The following is a 22,163-nucleotide window of genomic DNA, read 5'->3' as shown; positions in this document are numbered from 1 at the left end:
AAAGAGTGTTTAAAAGGTAGGAACTGTACATCTGTCCTACCTTACATAGAATAACTCGAGCTGTGCCACTGACGAGAGGTTTATATCTGTCAGAAACCACAGCGTATAAAATGGACCGCAACACTGTCTTTACAAATTCGGCCTATCAGAAACCGCTTTAGCCCGGTCACGTGGAAACATCTAAAGACTGATAGGCAGGCGGCAAGATGGAAGGGGAACTTGTGGCACTGCGCTAACGGAGAGACAAGTCTGTGCGTAAAAGCCTGAAAAACACAGCTGTAGCGTCATCGGAGGAACATCTGCACTAGCACTTATCTCCTCAAGAGAAGCCACGAAAACATAAACAGTGTCGGAGAGAGCGGCAGGAAAATTAGTTGTATGGCACCGCAGTCGTGCGTAATGAATCCTGCGCAAGGATCACCGCCTGTGGCTGCTCCCGGGGAGACTTCGCCGGAGGATAGAGCCGCTGATGGAATTGGAACTGATGAGCTGGACCTGTCACCTGTTAGAAGGTGTAAAACCAAAAGTTCAGATCTGCCTTTCAGTGTGGAATCACTCATATCAGACAGGACGCCGTGCAGAAGCCTCCGAGACGCAGAGCCTGGCTCGGGTTGCGTCCGGATAGAGGATGCAGATTGTGCGTCACAGAGAGGATTTTATCGGTCTAAAGCGGAGGCGGTGGACCTCAGCGACAAGGAGACGAGTTCCTGGTTGCAGGCGCCATGCGCATCCCCTCCAAGTGAGTGTAGAATGCGCTATTGCGACATTTTGTGCGATATTTAAAACAAAAACGTCAACAACTTGTATAGACATATTCAAAGAAGCATAAACAAAATGACTGCTAAACGATTGTATAAAATATTATAATTGTCTGTAATAAAACTATTAAGAGCCAACAGTGAGAGGGAGCTTGAACTTTCCTCCAAAGAGTAAATAACGGCAAAGGTGCACTGACTGTAGAATAGTTAGGATATATATATAGGATATAGAATATAAGCTTGTGTTTGATATTTTCGTGATCTTCAAGATTATAGTCTATGCGCAATCAAAAATTAAACTTCAAACAATCACTAGTTCTGCTATTAAATCGATCGCCGAAGTTCTAGCAGTGTAGATAACTTCTTAATTATATTTCCAGGACTTCCCAGCCCCAGCCCGTGCAACCTACGGAAACACAAGAACAACAGGAAACCCAGAACTCCCTTTACAACCTCTCAGCTTCTTTCTCTGGAGAGGAAGTTCCGACAGAAACAGTACCTCTCCATCGCGGAGAGAGCGGAATTCTCCAGCTCCCTCGGCCTCACAGAGACCCAGGTCAAGATCTGGTTTCAGAACCGCAGGGCCAAGGCCAAGAGACTGCAGGAGGCCGAGCTGGAGAAACTAAAGCTGGCCACGAAGCCGTTGCTCCCGGCCTTCGCCTTTCCTTTCCCCTTGAGCGCACCAATAGGCGCCCCGGCGCTATACGGGGCCCTGAACGGACCTCGGCCTGCCTTACCCGTACCAGGACTATTCAGTGGACCATATGGGATGTACTACTTGTCCTAACTCATACTAACTTTTAAGCTGCTTCGTTGGGGAAACTGCCTTAGCTTTATCCAGCAAAAATATTCTTATGAAATAATCTGTCTGAAATCTCATGTTGAATGAAATGTTTTTCGTTAAAGAGCTAATGGGGAAAGAATAATATAATAACCCACAGCAGGGATATGTTAACATAACAGTCTCGCTTCATTTTAAAGCTGTTCATTATTTCCAGGAACAAAAACAAAACAGTTGATTGCCTTTTTTATTTTCAGTAAACACTTATGTTAAGTTTACTCTATGGTAAATTAATTTTGCAGTGGCTTTGGCTGAGCTCATTTTCAGATTCAGTTTTCAAACTTCACCTGAACAGCGAGGTTTTCTGTCCCAGCTCAGTATGCTTCAGTTCCAGTAATTTTACTGTAGTAAGAGAAGACCACAGAAGACGATTTTTTTCAGAGCCTGTTGCTTTGAGCTGAAAACAAAAACTTGTAATGACGCACTGAAAGACAACGGCTTGTTCATTATTTCTATTTCAAATGCTTTGAAATGTCCCACCTTTTCAAGGAGAGTTTTTATTTATAGCAAAAATATTTAAATTACAGTTTTGCTGACTTTCTATATTTTTCTGATAGTCATTTCTGATTGATCTTATTCATGTATGCCACAGAGCTCGAATGTTATCCAAAAAGAAACGTATGGTAAAGTAATTCGGTTTTTTAATGGGCATAACCGCTCATTTAGAAACAGCTTCACAAATAACGGGAATCACTTTAATGTTGCAAAGATGCGAAAGTGATGGTTGAGAATCTGTGGATTTGGTGTTTTAATAGGGTCTCTGAACTTAAAATGGAAATATAGAAAATTAAAGTTATCCTTTAATCACTTCCTGAGGTGAGCCCCTGATGCTGTAAAACTCTAAAAAGACTTTAAAGGCCTTTCCTCTTCAACAAAACGAAAACATACATATTTAAAGAATGTAGTTTCTACGTTACATCTTTTGTGCCTTAGTTCTTCAGTGCTTTACATTAACTGGAGTGAGAACCAGAAGATCTTTAAAGGTTAATTTACTGTAATAAGATTTAAGCAACAGTTTCCAGCTAGTTAACAACTGTGCTCATTTCATAAATACAATAAACCTGCTTTACTCGAGCCGTTACCTCAAAAGGAGAATGTTTTTGCACAGGTGTCAGAAGAGCTCTCGAGATCAGCTTCATTACTAAATGTAGATAACTCCTGGTGTAGTTTTGCAAACACTCCAAGTGTTGAACGCGGCAGACCAACTTACATGAGCTATTAAGGTACAGTGTATTTTATATTTCACAAGTGGAAGATGTTTTGTACAATTATTAAAGTTTATTATGAAAATCCCTGACATTCTCTTTTGTTTCTCCTAACAAAAATTTTAAAGTGGGCTCCAAAAACCTGCTTTTTTATATTGAAAACACAGCAGTTAAGTATTACTGCATCCTTTTATTATATATATAAAACTCTAATAAATGCCTTTTCAGTTTTTCCAGTCAAATTGTGAATGGGTAAGTGCTGCTTCTTGTGTAAATGCAACACTGCTCTGAGGGATCAGCAACACCAGAACAGCACCACATGAATGCAGTTCATTTACCACAAACAAAAAAAAACACAACAATAAAAAAAGGAAACTTGCAATTTTTGCAAAATAAAACTGTTTTTTATTTCAGGTTAAAAACATCTATGACTGTGAAGGTATTCTGTACAAAGGTTATAAAGCTGTAAATCTGAAAAGCCAGAAAATAGCAGCCTTGACTTTGATGCTTCACTTCCTCCTTCCTCGCCGTCCTCCAAAGCCTCGGACAGAACCGTGACCAAAACACACGGTGTTGGGGATCCTGAGAGAAAAGAGCACAGCTGCTCAAATCTGGGCCTCAGATTGCTTAGTTTTAAATGCTAAAAAACTGTAGTACACATGTGCTGTAATCAGTACTTTACACATATTTAACTTATATAATATTCTGGATTTTTTTTAATTGCAAACTTCTTAAAAATGGCTGATTTATTTTTAACACATACAGATTTGAAGGCTAACCTGTAGGAATACTGAGGCTTTCGTGGCGCTGTGCTTGTGCTCTCAGTGTCCTGGGCTGCAGCAAGAACGTCCTCGGTAGAGGCTTTTTCCTCACACTCGTGTATCTCCATGGATTCCCCTCCCTCGGGTTCGTCGGACGGAGAGTTACACATAACCTCACAGACACCCTCAGACTCACACACATCATCCACCACCTCCATGGCTGCGTCTTTCTGCTCCTTTCTTTTTGTCTCTCGTCTTCTATTAACAAAGATACAATATTTAAAATACACATAAGGCTATTTACGGCAAACATATTAAAGTGATGCTATTTTAAACTGCGTCTTTCACAGAGTCAGAAAAATACTACAAAAATACAAATTTTACACATCAGCATCAATAAAGAAGCAAAAATAATCTTATGCTATAATGTGTCTGATCTTATCATGTCACTAAATAAATAATAAAAGAGACAATAATGTAGAGTGTAATGTAAGAATATAAAGAGTAGATAAGGCAATAAGGAGATTGACTAAAAGTCATAATTTGACATTTTGCTACCATCTAGTGGACAAAACACAGCCTTACACTCGTTCCTTTTTGGTTTTATCGAATCTGAAGTCTGGAGGATACTTGTGAATTCTTATTAAATGGTCCTTCCTGTGTTTAGTAGTCCTGAACTTCTGTCCACAGCCTTCCACCAAACACTGGTACTGAAAAATGTGAAGAAAATGTCATTGTGCTTCAAAAAAAAAAAAAAAAAAAATCTCCTAACAGCAGAGCTCTATTTGACACCGACTTACCATGTCCTGTTTCTGGGCAAGGATAGTAAAGAGAGAGTCATGCCACTCCTGAATGTGAATGTCCAAGAGCCGGGCGCTCGGCAGGGAGCGGCGGCATGAGCAGCACACGTGCCTGTGCAGGGCGTTGTAGTGGTGCTCGTACTCCTCCAGCGCACTGAAGACCGCACTGCAGCCTGAGATGTGACAGGCAAACTCGGACACGCTGACACAAGACAAGAGGAGGAGGAGGAGGAAGGTTATCAACAGTCTGACCAACACTGAGATTACAAGTCATCAGTCAAGTAGAAAAATCCAACACTGTTGCTAAATAATGATCCCTTCTGCATTCTAGCATTTCTCAATTAAATATGTCCAAGTGCATAATCTACTACTGTTGCAATCATCTTATTTGACTCGTTTTATTTCTAAATATGATCACTTATTTTATTTAGAAGCTTAGTCTACATTATATCTAAAATGATTTGGGAATGATTGACATTAAATATTATAACTGCCTCCACAGGAACAACTAAGGTGACAAGATCCCAAAAATGAAATGTGGGATTAATGTGTTATTTTTTTTGTCATATATAATAATAATATGGCAAATATAGTGATTATGACATCCACATGAACGGAATCAACTTCATGGGATTTCCTTACCTGGATGGACATTAAGACACCAAAGGACACATAGTATGTGGGGCAGGTTAATATGGAAGCCTGTTTCTGCCACTGAAAAAAAACAAACATTTTTGGTGATCCATAAGTCCAAATTTCAGGTTATTGTCTCAAAATTTCAAATTGTGAAGTCAAATTTTGAATTCTTTTCTCAGACTTTGGAGTTGGTGACTCAAAATTGTGAGATAATAACCCCAAATCTTTATTTACAGGTAGGTTTTTTTCAGCACTAGAAAGGACTTTCCATAGATAAGTCATGCTCACAGGAATTTAGGATGAAATAAATATGTAAAAGGATGTTGAAAGTCGGTTATGCAAGTCTTCTGGCTCTTGTATTTTCCTTTTTGTTTCATTAACCTTTATCTCTTATTTCACTTAGTGTTTCGTCAATCTATGGCAGATTTCTCTCTGAGCAACAGATTTTTACAGAGACTCGCAAATAACGGGCAAAAACCTTCCTAGCCTTGATTGTAGTTGCATTTGTTTTTACTTGTACTTCTCATCATATCCCATTTCAAATCTGACTTTGTGGTGCAAGCTTAGGGGATGAGAGAGAGATCCAGGATGAGATCCTAGCATGTTCACCTGCAGGAGAGCCATGATGACACCCTTTACTGATTTCTTCACAACCATTGAATAAAAGCCAGCCTTTAGAAGATCCAATCAAAAGCATGGGGGAGGAGGGCCAGGTGTCAAAGTCTGTGCAGTCACACATAAAGCGTGACACCTGCTCACCCTAACAACAACATGAAAATGTAATTTGAAAGTTTCAGGAGATATTTTAAAGGATGATTGTGTTAACCCATGCATTGGCAAATGTAAATTATGAGCTGTTTAAAAGTGACCCATGCTTACAGACAGACAGACAGACAGACAGACAGATCTTAAATCTCCTGCCTCCCTCACCTGAGTGCTGGCTTGTCTTCTGCCTCCGAGATGTAGAGGTCCTGCAGGTACATGTGTCTGTGAATGTCCCCGTCCTGCAAACAGCATTCATCTGCACGTTACAGCCCTTAGCAGAACGAGCAACTGCCTGCTTTTCTGCTCGGTTTCTTGTTGCTTGGTTACCTCAAACAGCTCGTGGTCCTTGTGCAGGCGGATGATCTGCGGCGTGAAGCTGAACGGGTTGTTTCCTTCCTCGGACTCACTGAGCCTCCGCTCCTGCTGCTCATCGCGTCCCTCCGTCTGAAGCTGGAGCGCTTCTGGCTGCAGCATCGCTTGTACACGTTTTCATTGGCCGGGCACAGAAACACTCGTTGACTATTATAACGTTATCAAGTCCAATGGTCGCTACGATGTTACTTTTTCGGTTGTATTTTGGCGCGGGGTTATGACGTCACCTGATAGTCATCACTGAACACTAGTCGCCCTGCTTTGACCTAATACAGCTGTGGGAAACACTTTCTTCCCTCAAACTTAATAATTAAAAAATAAATGAATAATAATAATAATAATAATAAATATCAATGCTTTATTCCAAAGGAAGGTTATTTCAAACCCTACCGCTCTCATCTTATAGAACATTACGTTTTTGGTGTAGTTCAATAAATATCAGAAAACATCAGAAATTATTGTATTTGATTTTAAATTAGCATCAGCCCTAATCATAAAACCCCAAATTTCACTCAAATTCAGAATTTTAACCCTTTTTAATACCATTTAATTCACATAATTCTAATGATTTACAAAGACAAAAGCATAAAAGCATTTCCTAACCATGATTGCAGTTAAATGTATTTCAATAATTAATAGTATCAATGATTACATATGCGTCATAACTTTTTTGTGCAGTGACAGAAAACCCCCAACAGCACATTCGTGGACAAAAGTGGCCACCTTCTGTTTACCTTCACAAAATGCCATAAAATGAATATATATTAAAACAATTTCCACTTGATTTTTCAAACTGGTATCAGTCCTTGTCATGAAAACCAACATTTTATTCAAATTCAGATTTTTTTTTTACCCTTTAAATCCTAGTTTGGTTATATTTTCCCAGTAACTTTTCAGAGAAAAAGGAAATAAAGTTCTGAATTTTTTAACCATATAATGCATGAAACCTAATATTTTTTTTCAATCATCATTACAGGCCAGTAAAAGTAACAGTAACAATGATTTATTTAATTTTGCATGATCAGTTCTTGTGATGAATGACCAAAAATAAACAACCACCTGGCGTCTTAGGGGCCAGAAATGGCCATTTAATGACCAAATGACCACTAAAATGACAAAAATTCGTATTTGAGTTTGTGTGCATCCTCATTAGGATGTGCTAACCACGGGGAGTGGTCTTTGTAGGCACACTTTCCATAGGTGGAGCAAGTGGATGTTCTAATCCTGCAGGTGCACTTCTTGCTCAGTCTTCTCATTTTGTTGGGGGGTATGGGTCACACTCTGGTTCAGACTACTGTATCTTGGGATGAATGGCAGCTATCGAGTACTGAGGACAAGGCTGTCTTGCAATTGTTGAGGTCACCAGCATGTGCCCCAGCTCTTCCAGGATCACTCTTCATTTGTAGGTGTTAGAGGACTCCCACTCCTGTGAAGTGGTTTCCACCGAACAAAGGCATTGTATTCCACAACATCCAGGAGATCGTAGAAAAGACCCAACAGCTATCTGCTAGTTTTCCTTCAACAACTCGAGGTGCCAACATCCTGACTAGGTTATCCGCACCGTATTTGTGCTTCTTGTAGTCCAGGCTTCCTCTTCTCCCCATTACTGACTGTGGGGCATGTAGGATACTGCCTTCACCAAAACTACCATGGCAAAGACAGACAACAAAATCTTCCTCTGTTGCAACTGGAGGAGCTGGGTGAGGTAGGTCTGGGTTGTTTCCCCTAAATGTGCCAACCAGAACCAGATTTCATCTGAGGAGTTTCTCTGCCAAGGTGTGTAACACACACACAGATTCTAGGTCTGACCAGTTGTCTCAGCCATGGGCAAAAGACAACAACCAATAAAATTCAAAAAGATAATTTATTAGTACAATGATCAAAAAAAATGAAGGGATAAAACAGTCCAGTGTCCCACTTGGAAAAGGGATAAAACCCACAGTCCAAGGCCAGAGCCAGCGATGCCTCAGTTCAGTTGCACTTCAGATATCAACCAGCAGCTGTCCCCCAAGACCCACCACCCTGAAAGTAGATGGCCAGTAATCACTCCAGCCTCAGCAACCCAATTCTGCCTTTAGGCTGCGGCATATAGTACGCCCTGGTCTGCACAGAGAGACACAATATAACTACATCTTCAATATACAATTCACAGAGCAGCAAACTATCTATCCTAAACATATTTGAATCAAGTCATCTTAGATCTGATCATATGACATACCTGCACAGAGAGACAAAACATCATAGCGGTGTTTGTAGTGTGGGCTATAAGTAGACTAGAATATCAGTGCAATCAAATACACCTGCCTTCAATTAATCCAACCCCATCACAGCCATTGGCTCACAGTAAATGTGGCACGCAAAACCACTCCCAAACCAGTGCCAACTTCCCACAACAAACAAGGAGATGAATTAATACAAGCAACATTACTCCACCATGTTACAGGTGAACGAAGTAAAGATGTTGTCAGCGGAGCTCCTCTGTTGGTTGGAGTGTGAACCCCTTTTTCTTTTTAACTCCTTGGAACTTGGAGTCTTGTCATCCCACATGCCGCATGTAGCTTTGTTCTGGGGTAGGCTCTCATCTACACTTCATGTATATCCCTCCAATTCTCCTCCCATGCAGATTTCTATAGGTGCACAGCAGCTAAAAGAGCTTCTTTCTTATAAAAAAGTCAAAGGCAGGTCTCAGGCTGCTAATGCAGAGAACTGCATACAGTGCGGGCCCTGGTCTGATACCAGTGGGCACTGGATTGTAGGGCAGTCTCTCTTCAGTAGTGGGACCTACATAGTTTTCCCTTCACAAGGCATCCAGTCAGTTGCCAGCTCATTGTTCTTGAAAATTGCTCGCTAAATATGTTTTGTTGTGACCTAAAAACATTAAAACACAGGTCACCAATCAACATCCCTAAACTTCAAGCCTATGCTTCAAGCACATTACCACTAGATGGCTGCAAATACAACAACGTGCCCTGACGGCTAAAGACAGATAACTCTTACCGGTCTGTAGCAGTAAGCTTTGATACTCAACAGTTTGTGAGAGTGGTTAGGATGGGTGAAACTTTGGTGACAAAGCGTTTTATTTTTCAGTTAACTGCAGAAATAACTTTCACAGACTTTCCAGGCGTGGTTTTTTAAAGTGCCTCTGTTATTTGTGTCTGTTTCTTCACTCTGCTCGTTCAGCCCCTCATATAAATCACAGACTACAGAGTTCAAAAACATATTTGGAGACAGTTTTTCTTAACAATTTCTTTTTTTCTTTTTTGACAGTCTCTTGTGGTGACTCGTGGTTGCTCTGATTTAGATGCTACAGGATATTACGAGGCAGAGAGGAAGAGAGAGAGAGAAAGAGAGAGAGAGAGGCGGAGAGCTGAGGATCCTCTGTATTTCCCTCAGAGAGCCAACCACACAATGACAGAGTGTGTCTGATAGAGCAACATGTCAAGTTCTGGATGTTTTATATGGATTTTCTTCTCCTCGTGGGGTATGTAAAGAGTTCTTTCTTTCTTTCTTTCTTTCTTTCTTTCTTTCTTTCTTTCTTTCTTTCTTTCTTTCTTTCTTTCTTTCTTTCTTTCTTTCTTTCTTTCGATTTATCTAATAAATCATTTAACACTTGCAGGGATAATTACAGCCAGTGTAGAGACTCTACCTCATGTCATAAAGTACCAAACAGTGATACCTCAGAGGCTGAAGGACTCATCTGTTTTTAATGATGATGATGCTGCTGCTACACACAAGGTAACACTCACTCTACTGTGCTGTTGAAGCAGTTCATTAAGAAAAAAGTGATCTGAAGAATGAATTTAAATCCCTTCTGCTTCTTGTGTGTGTGTGAGCAGAAATACCCTGATGCACTGCAGTACTCTATATGGATCGCAGGGCAAAACCACACTCTGCATTTGGAAAAGAACAAGTGAGAAAACTTTAAATGACTTGTTTGATTTTGAGCTACTTTCTAAGGCTTTTTTAAACCTTTGAGGTTCCTCAATTTGTGCACTTTCTTTTTTCAGGAATCTAGTGGGTAAAACCTTCTCTGTGACATATTACTCTGATCAAGGAGACCAAATCTCAACCACTCCAGATCTAAGTGTATGTATCTTTACATTATTTTATTTGTCTACACCATCGGGAAAATGTGTCTATTTTGTTTTTGTGAAAGTGCACAAGATGCTTAGCATGATACTCCATAATCAATCTCTCAGATCCTTTTTACTGGTATAGATTACCATATAAGTATTTGACTGCACAGGCTTGAATCACATGAAAGCAGGATATCCTGATATCCAACTGCTTTCAGAGGTGTTTGTACATTTATCATCCATTACCGGATATTTTTTTCTTCCTTTTGCGAAATGCCAATATAAATCTTTTGACTATATTAAAATCATAGCTCTGACCTGAAGAAAGACAACAGGTCTTTTGTGCTCACTTATTTGTATCCACGCTTACTGTTAACGTATTTCTAAAGTAGACACTTTGCAGTAAATTGTAATTATCTGCTACAAATATCAGATCAGGGGCATTTTGTGCAGTACGTGTAATTATTTCTTGCACGTTACAAAATATCAAATTGCATAAAAAAAAAAGTTTCTCAGTTTCCCGATTATGACCACAGACACACACGCAGCAGGAAGAAACAGGAGGAAGTGGGAATGACATATAAGGTTAAGATTAGCATCCAGACCACACTGAGATATCTGGGAGATTAAAAAATCCCAAATGTCATTATTAATTCTGGTACAAATCATGGCTGTCTGTTCAGGTTCACTGCTACTACCACGGACACATCGTGGGAGTGGAGGACTCCTCTGCCAGCATTGGACTCTGCTCAGGAATAAAGTGAGTAATGCAGGCTATAATTTTTTTTCTTTTATCTTTTACCTCTAATTACAAAAAGGTTTCTTTCCCTGAAGGGGTGCCCAAATTTCATAAAAACCATGATGCTATGTTACGGTAAGACTTCGTCTGTGACTCATGGCCAGCACACCCAAACTAAAGGGACGATCAGCATCCCTCCCAAAGATCATCAAGACTGCATGCACAGTAACTTGTGCTCCTTGCATGCAGACTTCTCTCATTAACCCTTCTGTTGCCGTCATGAAAGGGGAAAGTTGACATTTGAGAACCAGACATGCTGAAAAGTTTGCCTTTGTCCCCTCTGTAGGGGGTTTGTGCGCCTCCGGGACCAGACGTACCTCATTGAGCCTCTCGGTACCGAGGCAGGACAGCAGGATGACGGCCAGAGTGCCGACACTCACAGCGATGAGGGTCTTCATGCTGTTTACAACTACAAACACCTGAGGAGGAAGAGGAGCCTCTGTTCCCATGGAAACACGACCACTTTCTATGATCATGTAGCTCGTCCGTCTGGACTGTTCCGGCTCGCCAGTCTGGTAAAGACACACAAGATGGACACATCCAGATTTATGGTGCTGTCTCACATTTCATAGATTTATGCAAAAAACAAAAAAACAGGACTTTGCATTGTGATACAAAAATATAAGTAATTCTCTATCGTCATGACATTTATGAAGATGTATGAAAGTAGATTTCTTTTGGTCGACAATTAGAAGTGAAGTTACAGTGAAATAACCACATTTCCCACAGAGAGAAGTTATAGATTGCTTTTCAATACGTTTGGGTCATTACCTGTGACTGAGTGTGTGAATATTTAGCACAAAGTCACTGTTACACTACTCTAAAAGCATTTAAATCCTCAAATGGACTTACATAGGGCCTTTCTATTCAACTTTAAAAACTCAAAGCGCTTTATACTAGAATTCCTATTCACCCAATCACACGCACTTCATTCACACTCACATCTGGGGTAACTTAGGGTTCAGTGTTTCTCCAAAGGACACTGTGACACACAGACCGGAGGAGCTTCTGATTGGTAGACAACCCACTCTACCACCTGAACCACAGTCACCCCAAACACTGAAACTTTTTTTTTTCATTAACCACCCTTTAACCACATAATCCTAACCAAACAGGTACACATACACAAATGCTCAACATTGTTAATATCATGTCTCTTTTGTGTTTCTCAGAAAAGCAGAGCTCAGAAAGCAGAGCGAACGAAGAGACCCAGGACGGTGGAGCTGGTTGTTGTGGTTGACCATAGAGAGGTTTGAGCTCACTTTTTCTTTTGCCTAGTCACGAGTAAGACACTTTTTGAGGTGTAAGATCTTCTTTTGTTCGTGACATGTTGTTAAATGTGATACTAAGTGAAATAATGGTTTCTTTCAGTATAAGAAGTTTGGCAGTAAGAAGACAATAGAGGCCAGAGCGCTTGAAATAGCAAACCACGTGGACAAAGTACGTTTGTGTCTCTGCACTGTTTCTGTGTTTTCGTGTCCCACACGTCTTCAAGCTTTACTTTCACTTTGGATTTCACGCAAGAAATGTGTCCTGATACTTTGTTCTTTACTGACTGGAATCTGACCAGTAAAAGGAAGGAGAAGTTTTTTTTTCTCACTGTGAAAAATCTAACTTTAACTGTGAATCTTCACACCTTAACTGAAAATTTTCACACATATCCCACAATTCTCTTTGCATACTCCCAGTGTGTATGCATCATCTTGCAGCACTAGACCCAACATTGGTTTCCTGTTGCTCAATTATAAAATCTGCTGCTTGAAGCATTTTGTGGTTTTGCAAATGATGATTTTAACTGATTTTGCTCACCGCGCTGCTCTGTTTCAGCTCTATCGCCCTGTGGGCGTTCGTGTGATGCTCGTCGGCCTGGATATCTGGTCATACAGAGATCAAATACATGTCAGCACTGACCCCGAGGTCACCCTCCGTCGTTTCCTTGAGTGGCGTCAGCAGCACCTTCTGCCGAGGACCAAACATGACAATGCGCAGTTCATAACGTAAGATGTTCGTCTTTCTACTGCTTACTAAACCTATCTAAAAAATGATGAGATAATTTGTAAACATTTTGCCTCATCACCTTTCAGAGCTGTGAATTTTGATGGCTCCACTGTAGGCTTAGCAAACACCAATGCTATGTGCACCTCTAACTCTGGAGCTGTCAATGAGGTAGTCATGTTTCAATGTGGATTTCTTTAATTAAAAGTGGAAAGATGTGGAAATTAAATGTTTGTGAATTAAATGTCGCACAGGACCATAACACTAATGCAATTGGAGTGGCTTCCACCATTGCGCATGAGATGGGTCACAACCTGGGCTTGTCCCACGACACTGAAGACTGTGTCTGTGGCACTTCTGTGTCAAAAAAAGGCTGCATCATGTCAGAGAGCGTTGGGTAAGCTCAGCTTTGCACCTGTGCAAATGAACACCCTCCTATGTGCAGACCTTCGAAGGAAAAACATCTGATATGGTCTTATTTTCGTCCACCTCCTCTAGCTTAAAGTATCCGGAGCTGTTCAGCAGCTGCAGTCGGCAGCAGCTCAGCAAGTTCTTGGAGGAGATCAACCCGGCATGTCTGCTCGATACTCCTTCCACCGATCGAGTTTATGGGGGCCCCATGTGTGGAAATGCCTTCTTAGAGCCTGGAGAGGAGTGCGACTGCGGCACGGTGGAGGTTTGTGCATATCACGTTCATTTTGTATAGCCAAACTCCCATTACTGAAACACACAATGATGACTGAGATGTGCATGCCTCTGTATGCCTGCCAGGAATGCAAGAATCCCTGCTGCAATGCCACCACCTGCAAACTGAATGCAGGAGCCCAGTGTGGAGAGGGAGAGTGCTGCCACAACTGCCAAGTAAGTACTACTCACTGTGTGAAGTCACACTGATACTAATTATGTTACTATATAACAAGACACAGTCTGACTGTGCCGTCTGGCTGGTTATGTGTGAGTGCGTGTATTTTAGTAGTCGGTACATCACCATCTGTGTTCCTCTCCGCTCCGTAGCTGAAACCGACAGGCAGCGTCTGCCGACCGAAAGCAGGAGACTGCGACCTGGCAGAATATTGCACCGGCTTCTCTGCTGTCTGTCCGACTGACGCCTACACCCAGAATGGCCTGCTGTGTAACCATGGAACAGGGTACTGCTACAATGGACAGTGTCCTTCACGCCGGGATCACTGCAAGAGGCTTTGGGGACCAGGTTAAGAGAATAGTGAATCACGGTTTGCTTCAGATGTGCTTTATTCTTAATAATCAAGACTCATCAAGCTGTATTTTTTGCTGTAATTGTTTTCAGATGCTGAAGTCGCTTCAGACGCTTGTTTCTATCTGCATGGAAACTGCAGAAAGACACACTTTAACCAGAGATGCCCAGGCCGGTATGCAATCCAAAGCTCTACAATGGCACATATTCACTGCGTGGTACTGTTTGTTCTTGAAACCATCCCTTGTGGTTTTCGGTTACAGAGATCAGTCCTGTGGTCAACTTTTTTGTTCCGGTGGATGGGAGTTCCCTGTGACATCCAGGAAGTCCCTTTACAAAGTAGGAAATGGAGACATGTGCAATGTGGCAACTATGAACCCTGAAGATAACTACCCCGAAGATTTGGGCATGGTACCTACTGGCACTAAGTGCGGCAAAAACATGGTGAGAAAGCTGCTCTTTGTAGCTAACATGAAGAAAACATCCATGCGCTGCAGATTCCTGCAAAGTCTTTGTGTGTCCTTTAGGTATGCTACAATCAACAGTGTCAAGAGATAAAAAACATAAAAATGTATGGAAGAAACGACTGCTCTGCCAAATGCAACAACCATGGGGTGAGAACTTTAGATCCTCGGCACTCTAAAGCACTGTGGATTTATGGCAACACAACATGCGTACTATGAGTGGGATCTCTTACAGGTCTGCAATCATGAGAGCAAGTGTCACTGCGATCCTGGCTGGGCTCCACCTTTCTGTGATGTGCAGCAGTCCGAGCTGCCTCAAGGTACTCTACTATCCTGACATACACCCACTGATAGCCCGCTTCTCCCTGACCTTTTAATAACCATGATTTACACATGACCCTTATGCTCTGTTTTCCACTGAGCTGCAATACTTGATTGAATTTCTCATGGGCCTTAAAACAATCATGCTCTGTTCTGATGAATACAAGCAGACACTGATGCAGTGGCATTTCCTTATTAGTGTGTACATACGCCCTAATTATGTTACAGAGGATTTTGCTTCCTGAGGGGGGTGACGTACGTTGTTATTTGCTCATCCTTGGGCAAAAAAATCTCATTGGCCTAATCTGTTGTGTTATTGTGTGTGTGTGTACAGAGTCAGGCCTGGTTAAGTTCATAGTGTCACTGGTGGCTGGCTTACTTCTTCTTTTGCTCGTGGTTATCGGGAGTTTGATGTGGTATGTCAGAAAGAGACAGCCTGCGAAGAGGTACAGAAAGGAGCTCCTCCTCTCTTTTAGCTTTTGGATCACCACAATAAGTAAATAAAACTTTATAAGCTTGTCAGAGTTTCTTTTAAGCAATTGTGCATATTTCCTTGCAGATACCTCCCATCTTCCGCGGGACAGTTCAACCCGTTGTTTCGGTCGAGCAGCGAACGACGCAGGCCTCCTCTTGGATCAGCACAAATCAGCCAGCCTAAATTTTTGGAGTCGTCGGCCACTCAAGCATGTAAACCGCTCTTCTCTGCTCCTACCAGACCACAGACTGGAGCACTAAAGCCCAGCCGAGCAGCTCCAGAGGTGAGCACCCTCTGTGATGTAGCAGATTTGCCACCAGAGTGCCGTAATGTGCTGAGGCAGTAAATTTTGGCCTGTGTTATTGGACCAAATTCAAATCATAAGCAGACTTATATTTTAGTCAAACTGCAAAACACAGTGAGGAATAAGGCTTAAAAAATAACATTTTAGACTCTACTTATTTCTATTTTCTCCCTTTACAGCCGCCCAAGAAAGCAGCAGCCGTACCCCAGCCATCAGTCTTTCAGCAGGTAATCTGACCTCCGGTTCCAGCTTCATTTAAATGTTATTTATATGTTTCAACTAGTAAATAAATGTTTTTATTTAGGCTATAAAGCCATTCACGCAGGCTCCAGCTGTTTCAAGAAAGCCAATCTTTACTGAGGTAAAACTGCATGTCTTCATTGTCTTTTGGGGCAGTAATTATTTTTAAAAATTGTTATTTTAGTATCATTATTCTGGTCCTATATATACTTTTTTTTCTCTTTTTTTCAGAGTAAGCCACTGCCTCCATCGAGACCTCTGCCACCACTCACAACAAAGCCGGTAAATAACGTTCAAAGCCGCTTAACTGAACTCATTATTTGCGTATACACATTTAACAGTGCTTGCGTTTGCTGCTTCTTTGAAACATGAACTGTTTTGTCTCTCAGATCATGAAACCAAAGCCCCCAATGCTTCCAGCGAAGCCAAAGCCCTCCGCAATCCTGTCTTCATTGCCTCACACTCAGCTGGTATGTATTCAGACTCAGACATTCTCAGAGGCTATCACGTTTATGAAGATGTCTGTGGTTTTTGGCTCTGTCCTAGCATAGCAGTGTAATGAACAAGCAGTCAGTGAATCAGTAAGCATATAAACTTTTCCTGACCACCACTGAGTTGGTGAGGCACTAACATGGGGAAATAAACACACCAAGACCAAGTTTGGAGAATGAAAATGTCTCATCCCAAGTATGTGTGCTAATACTATTTATCTGCTCCCCTAGCTCGGCGGGAGGGCTGCCCTGATGCCTCCCAGCAGGCCCAGATGACAGTGGGACTAATTCATCGAGGTGTAAACACTGAAATCCTCTGACAGAGGACATTGTTTTTGTCTCACCTATAAGGACCAAGAAGATCCTGTCTGGAGACGCTCGTCTGTTTTAAAGTAGGAACAGGATCCGCTGAAGAATCGGCACTGTTAAGCGACACAGCTTTTGTGGTCTCCTTGAGGATTACCACTGCTTATGTACACCTTCAGTATGTTAATGAAAACCTGAAGTAATGATCAGCAGACTCATATTCTGTGCTTTATGAATGACAAATGGCACTGCTGCCATGACGATTGTTTAGTTTACTTTAGTCTTTTTAAAGGGAAACATTTGGTTTTTGGGTTTGTTTGTTTTTTGCCTAAATCCTGGGATATGTGAAGATTTTATAAGGTAACTGCACTATCAATGCTGTAACTGTTCCTTTTCCCTCACATTTTTTTTGGTACTGCATTTCTGTGAAATATGGTTGTTAAGGGATTTTAAAATGTGGCATGAGCACTTTACAGGTAGATTTTTTTAATTGAAGAAGGTCTTTTCTTGTAATTTTTTAAAAACTCTTTGTACTGACCTGTCTATGCTTGACTGTGCGACTGAACCAGTACATATATCTGTTTTATTTTGCGTGCTGACCTGATAAATGTCAAAGGATATTGATTATTCTATGCAGCAGACAAGATCACAAAGTCCTTTCACTCATAATACCAATGATGAGGATTCACCCTCGATTTGTCTTTAAATCTTTCAGTTCTGAATGTTCTAATTTATTGGCTTGCAATAAACGTGATCCATCACACTCAGTGTTTCTGTCACTTTCTCTGTCTTTATATCCAGATGATCCAGAAGGTATTCACATTAACATCTGTGACTCTCTGTTGATTTTTTGCTCTGTCCTATCAGCAGCGTAATGTTAGAACAAAACTCAATTAGGTCTATAATTGGTTGGAAAAAAAAAAGATTGATTTTGTAGTTTTTCCCTGCAAAACCTGATTCAACATGTGAATGGAGTCCAGACTTTCAGCTTTAATTCAAAGGGATTTTTAAGAAATCATTGCATTAACTCTTTCAGTTATAGTAATTTTTATACAGTTCCCCATTTTCAGAGTCTAAAGAGACATTGAATACCTTCAGCTTAAAAGCCAAAACAAACCTATCAGGGAGATTAAAAAAAAATGAAAAAAGTCAAATTTGATACATGAAAAGCGTGAATGCACTCATCAACTCAGCCACGCCAACAGGGCTGAAATACCACAGAAGAGAATTAAGGTGCATGATGACATAATTATTCCATGGTCATGAAAAGAAAACCTCCAAGAACTTGACTTCAAAAGATGGCAAACACTCTTGAGGAGGTGTATCATTGTCAAGGTCTGCAATAAAGAGATGCCTTCTTCGATTGAAATACAGAGAGTTTACAACGAGGTGCAAACCACTGGTTACACTCAAGAATATAAAGGCCAGATTAGAGTTTCCCACAAACCAACTAAAAGTGTCACAGAAAACAATGGAAACACAAAACCAAGACGAACTTGTTCCAGAATGATGAGAGAGAGAAGTATGGATATGGAAAAGGAGAGAAACTGCTAAAGCATACAGGGTGAGTTTGCTCCAGATGAAGGGGTTACCATTACTACCAGGAGCCTCTCCTCAAGGGTAGATTTGGGGGTCATGTCTGCAAGATGTCATGCTTAATTTTAGATGCTTTGAGCACCAGATCAACACAAGTTGACTGCATGTATTCAAGAGAAGGCCGATAACAACACAACATTAGAACTGAAAGACTTTGCAACTCCCTAAAACCCCAAATCCCTCAAAGATGGGCCAAAAGAGAAACAAATCTATATTTTTGATTTGGGGTTGAACTGGCCCTTTAACAGCTGATCGCCTAGCAACGCTTCAAACAACCTGAGGTGGGCTGAAGCTATAGGCTAGCTCATCAAGACTGTTTTAATCGTTCAGAAACGACTGTAATTTTATAAATAATGGAACGAGAACTGAACGAAGAGGAACTACAGGACCTGTTTGCGTGGATAGATAAGATACCGCTGTCCCGGCCCAAAAGACACATCACAAGAGACTTCAGCGACGCAGGTAGTAAAGTTAGCCTAGCAGTCCTCAGGGAGGTGCTAACCAAACAATCAAGCAGTAACAGCAGGAGTAATATGATCTGCATAGCTCCATGTCTCCAGCTACGGTAATTTTATTTATTTGTGAACTGACTAAGTTTCTCTTTGAACCTTAGTGATGGCTGCTGAAGTGGTAAAACATTTCTTCCCCAAGCTTGTTGATCTGCACAACTATGTTTCTGCAAACTCCACACAGCAGAAGCTCAGCAACTGGAACCTGCTCAACAGGCAAGACATCACTGTTTTATGTGTGTGTGTGTGTGTGTGATTCTTCTGAATCTGGTGGACTGAATGACTACAGCCCAGCCAGAGAAAAACACTCTCCACAGCTGAAAAACATCACATTTTAACAACCTGCCACAAAAACTTGTACACAAGCTACAAAAAAGTTAAAGAGCTAGATGGCTAATTAATATCTCTTAATAGGAATGACAGACATTGCCTAATGTTTTTCCCATCCAAATAAGATTTTTCCTGGGCCTCCACATCTGGTCCTGCGGACAAATCCCACTTACACCCACTCACTCCATCCCTCACCACTGATATGGCACAAAGCCAGCTTCAGATTTATGGGAATTTGCTGAAAACATTTTGGCTCCTATGTTGTGTCTCATCAGTTAAATCACACTGAGTCTGCTGATACTACTGTGCATAGTTCTAGGTATTAGAAACATGTGTTTTTATTTATATGAGGATAGGAAGGTAATTTCCAAGCTGGACTTCCATGTGCCTGAGGAGACACTGAAGAAAATTGCACAGAGCACCACAGGAGCAATAGTGCCTGTCCTGAGCACCCTCAGGGAGAAGATAGACAAGAAACTGGAGTACACCACCAACAACATACTGGTGTGTAGTGACACACACGGTATAGGTCATTTTTTTGTCTATTTGAATGCAAAATATGAATTACTGCATGCTTGTCCATGTTAATCTAACTACAGTGGATATATATTTTGTTTTATAAATTTAGGATATGGAGTATTATGACACCAGGAACCAGGAGAAACCTCATGAAGGTACAGTCTTCTGCATTTGATGCCATATTTGGCTTTGCATCACATCACACGATAGTGATGTAGGCGTTGCTGGAAGTTACAAACTGTGATGAAGTCAGTAACATTAAGTAGATTATGGAAATAAAACAGCTGAATTAGGATAAATCCAATGACTTTATATTGGCCTTATGCATGTTGCAGCATGTGTCATAATGATAGTGTAGTTTGTGCAGAATATCAGCTGAAACAGTTGTTTTTTATTTAACTGAAGCCAAACAAAACTGAAGCTAAGATGTGCTTTATTTAGCACAGGAAGTGAGTTTGGTGTTATTTTAGACTTTTTTTTGTTAATGCAGCTATATCTGCTGGTCAACTCCCAAACACCAAGTCAGCATATTCAGCATTCAGCAAGGTGTTTTTTTCCCCCTCTTTATTTGGTTTTTGTTTAAGGGAGCAGTTTAGTGACTGTTCATCGCTGTTTTTGTCACTGAAATGAAGCGTCTCCAAGATCTTCTCAGGCACAAATTAAGTGTAATCTATCCCAGAGATAGCAGTGACCAATCAGAAACACAAAGAAACGTCCATTTGAAGGAATCGGGGAGAACTGATTACAAGAAAATTCCACCACCCTAAAGGATTGAACTTGTTTCCCACACCTCATCCGTCCCTATCAAAGCTGGCCAGTGCCTCCACCCTCTGCTCTTTCCTCTTCCGTCTACACTCGCTCCCGCTATCAGACACGACTCAGGTTCTCGTATCAGTTTCCACATGGCTCTTATCGCTGGCCTGAGCTCAGCACCGTTGACTTAAAGCCTGATATTTTTTTCCTTTATCTACTAATCTTACTTCAGTGTTTCACCCTCTTTCTGCTATTGGTCGTCACCCTTTCTGCCACCAAGCTTTATCTCTTTTACTCAGCTGTATAGATTCTTTTAGTCATTGTGTTTTGTTCACATCATAGTTTGTAAAACAAGACACTTTTTTTCTTCAGAAATTCAACAGACTGAGATAAGACTTCTAACTCAGCTGGAGGAATTGAAAAAAGATGAAAAGAACAGGCAGAAAAACAGGTATGACCAAAACACTGCTTTTAATTATAATGCAATGAATCGCAAGAACATTTAAAACAAAAACAATAGCCTGTGCATTCTTTTTTTATGGTACAGTAAAGTGGAGCGTGCAGTAAAGTTTTACTCAGACATGGATCCTGCTTTCCAACAAATGCTGAAGGAAAAAGAAAAAGCAATTATGTCTTTGATGGAGACTGTGGAGGTAAAGTCTGCATGCGGACATGCATGAATGCAGGAACACTCTGCTAAAGTGTGTGTGTGTGTGTGTGTGTGTGTGTGTGTGTGTGTGTGTGTGTGTGTGTGTGTGTGTGTGTGTGTGTGTGTGTGTGTGTGTGATGGAGAAAAATATTTAGGAGTGTGTGTTAGGCATGTGTAATATCCTGTGTCAGCAGTGGCGAGTGAGTCAGTATCTGCTCAGCGGATATAACCCTTATTTTTCTTTTCCATCTGTGGTCACATCTGCATGTTTAGAGAGAAGCAGAAGGATGACACAAACGTGCAACTTCTCCTTTCACCGCACTATGAAGTTTTCAGAAGCCTTCAAAGAAATATCCTCCCTTTAGCCTCATCCCTCTTTTCTTTTTCTTTTCTTGGTTTTCTTGGTCGTGTATGTTTGCAGATCCTCCAGATGAAAGTGAACAAGCTGGAACATCTGGTTCACTTGAAGGATGTCCGTATTCAAGATCTGACACAGCATCTGGAGACGTACAAAGCAAGAGGCAACACACACTGAAGCAGCTGTGAAACTATACAGACAGAGAAATGTCTATAGCAGTTCTGATATGTAAACCTGTATTTTGTAAAAAAGAAATATTAGTTAAGGCAAATGATCATCTTATCTAATCCCACCAGCTAAAACTGTCACATCTGTTGAAATGCACACGGGAGATTCCAGATGTGAACTTTTTAAATCCTTGTTTTGAAAAAGAAAAAATGGGATTTTATCCCAGAACATAAAATGTACACACTTCAAGATGCAGAAATGTCTCTTTTTCTTTCTTTAATAACATGATCCACTGCCTTATATCTAGAACCTTCTGTGTTTATGCTTCATGACCCTTTTATATGAAATCATGACTTGTTGAATGTAAATAGTTGCTTCTTTGTGAAAGGTATCTCTGGGCTTCTTTTAACAGCCCATAATTTCTGACTGTCAGCTTCTAAATAAAGCCACAAATCCCCA

General features: G+C 40.9%; 4 protein-coding genes across 6 annotated transcripts; 3 read left to right on the top strand and 1 right to left on the bottom strand.

The window, feature by feature from the left end:
* The first annotated feature begins 201 nt into the window (after positions 1-201).
* Positions 202-2,893, top strand: msx3 (muscle segment homeobox 3). The gene is made up of 2 exons (XM_084949309.1): positions 202-739; positions 1,139-2,893. The coding sequence occupies exons 1-2, from the start codon at positions 379-381 to the stop codon at positions 1,543-1,545; spliced, it is 768 nt and encodes a 255-aa protein (XP_084805435.1). The 5' UTR covers positions 202-378; the 3' UTR covers positions 1,546-2,893.
* Positions 2,894-3,192: 299 nt separating this feature from the next.
* znf511 (zinc finger protein 511) lies at positions 3,193-6,359 on the bottom strand. 2 transcript variants are annotated; one of them, XM_084949307.1, is made up of 6 exons: positions 6,094-6,359; positions 5,932-6,005; positions 4,366-4,567; positions 4,151-4,275; positions 3,584-3,823; positions 3,193-3,386 (listed from the first exon to the last, which is right to left on the bottom strand). In XM_084949307.1, exons 1-6 carry the CDS (start codon positions 6,238-6,240, stop codon positions 3,314-3,316), a joined length of 861 nt encoding a protein of 286 aa, XP_084805433.1. In that variant the 5' UTR covers positions 6,241-6,359; the 3' UTR covers positions 3,193-3,313. The 2 variants fall into 2 exon arrangements, with proteins under 2 accessions (XP_084805433.1, XP_084805434.1); XM_084949308.1 differs by having other exon boundaries at positions 3,584-3,820.
* Positions 6,360-9,546: 3,187 nt separating this feature from the next.
* Positions 9,547-17,585, top strand: adam8a (ADAM metallopeptidase domain 8a). The gene is made up of 25 exons (XM_084949357.1): positions 9,547-9,619; positions 9,755-9,873; positions 9,975-10,048; positions 10,146-10,224; positions 10,898-10,974; positions 11,300-11,528; positions 12,186-12,263; positions 12,385-12,453; positions 12,841-13,010; positions 13,098-13,179; positions 13,263-13,405; positions 13,507-13,684; positions 13,780-13,869; positions 14,023-14,218; positions 14,315-14,396; positions 14,485-14,665; positions 14,749-14,835; positions 14,921-15,005; positions 15,341-15,452; positions 15,566-15,764; positions 15,965-16,012; positions 16,090-16,146; positions 16,257-16,307; positions 16,415-16,495; positions 16,748-17,585. Exons 1-25 carry the CDS (start codon positions 9,574-9,576, stop codon positions 16,790-16,792), a joined length of 2,658 nt encoding a protein of 885 aa, XP_084805483.1. The 5' UTR covers positions 9,547-9,573; the 3' UTR covers positions 16,793-17,585.
* Positions 17,586-18,680: 1,095 nt separating this feature from the next.
* Positions 18,681-22,163, top strand: spef1 (sperm flagellar and cilia associated 1). Of its 2 annotated transcripts, XM_084949641.1 has the most exons (8): positions 18,681-18,880; positions 19,032-19,143; positions 19,614-19,761; positions 19,886-19,931; positions 20,419-20,502; positions 20,896-20,980; positions 21,077-21,182; positions 21,600-22,163. In XM_084949641.1, exons 1-8 carry the CDS (start codon positions 18,772-18,774, stop codon positions 21,711-21,713), a joined length of 804 nt encoding a protein of 267 aa, XP_084805767.1. In that variant the 5' UTR covers positions 18,681-18,771; the 3' UTR covers positions 21,714-22,163. The 2 variants fall into 2 exon arrangements, with proteins under 2 accessions (XP_084805767.1, XP_084805766.1); XM_084949640.1 differs by lacking the exon at positions 20,419-20,502 and having other exon boundaries at positions 20,902-20,980.

Source organism: Perissodus microlepis, chromosome 13 (assembly GCF_051167445.1).
Source record: "Perissodus microlepis isolate ML-2025 ecotype Zambia chromosome 13, ASM5116744v1, whole genome shotgun sequence".
NCBI classification, from domain to species: Eukaryota; Metazoa; Chordata; class Actinopteri; order Cichliformes; family Cichlidae; genus Perissodus; species Perissodus microlepis.
This window is presented reverse-complemented; position numbering and strand designations above follow the sequence as displayed.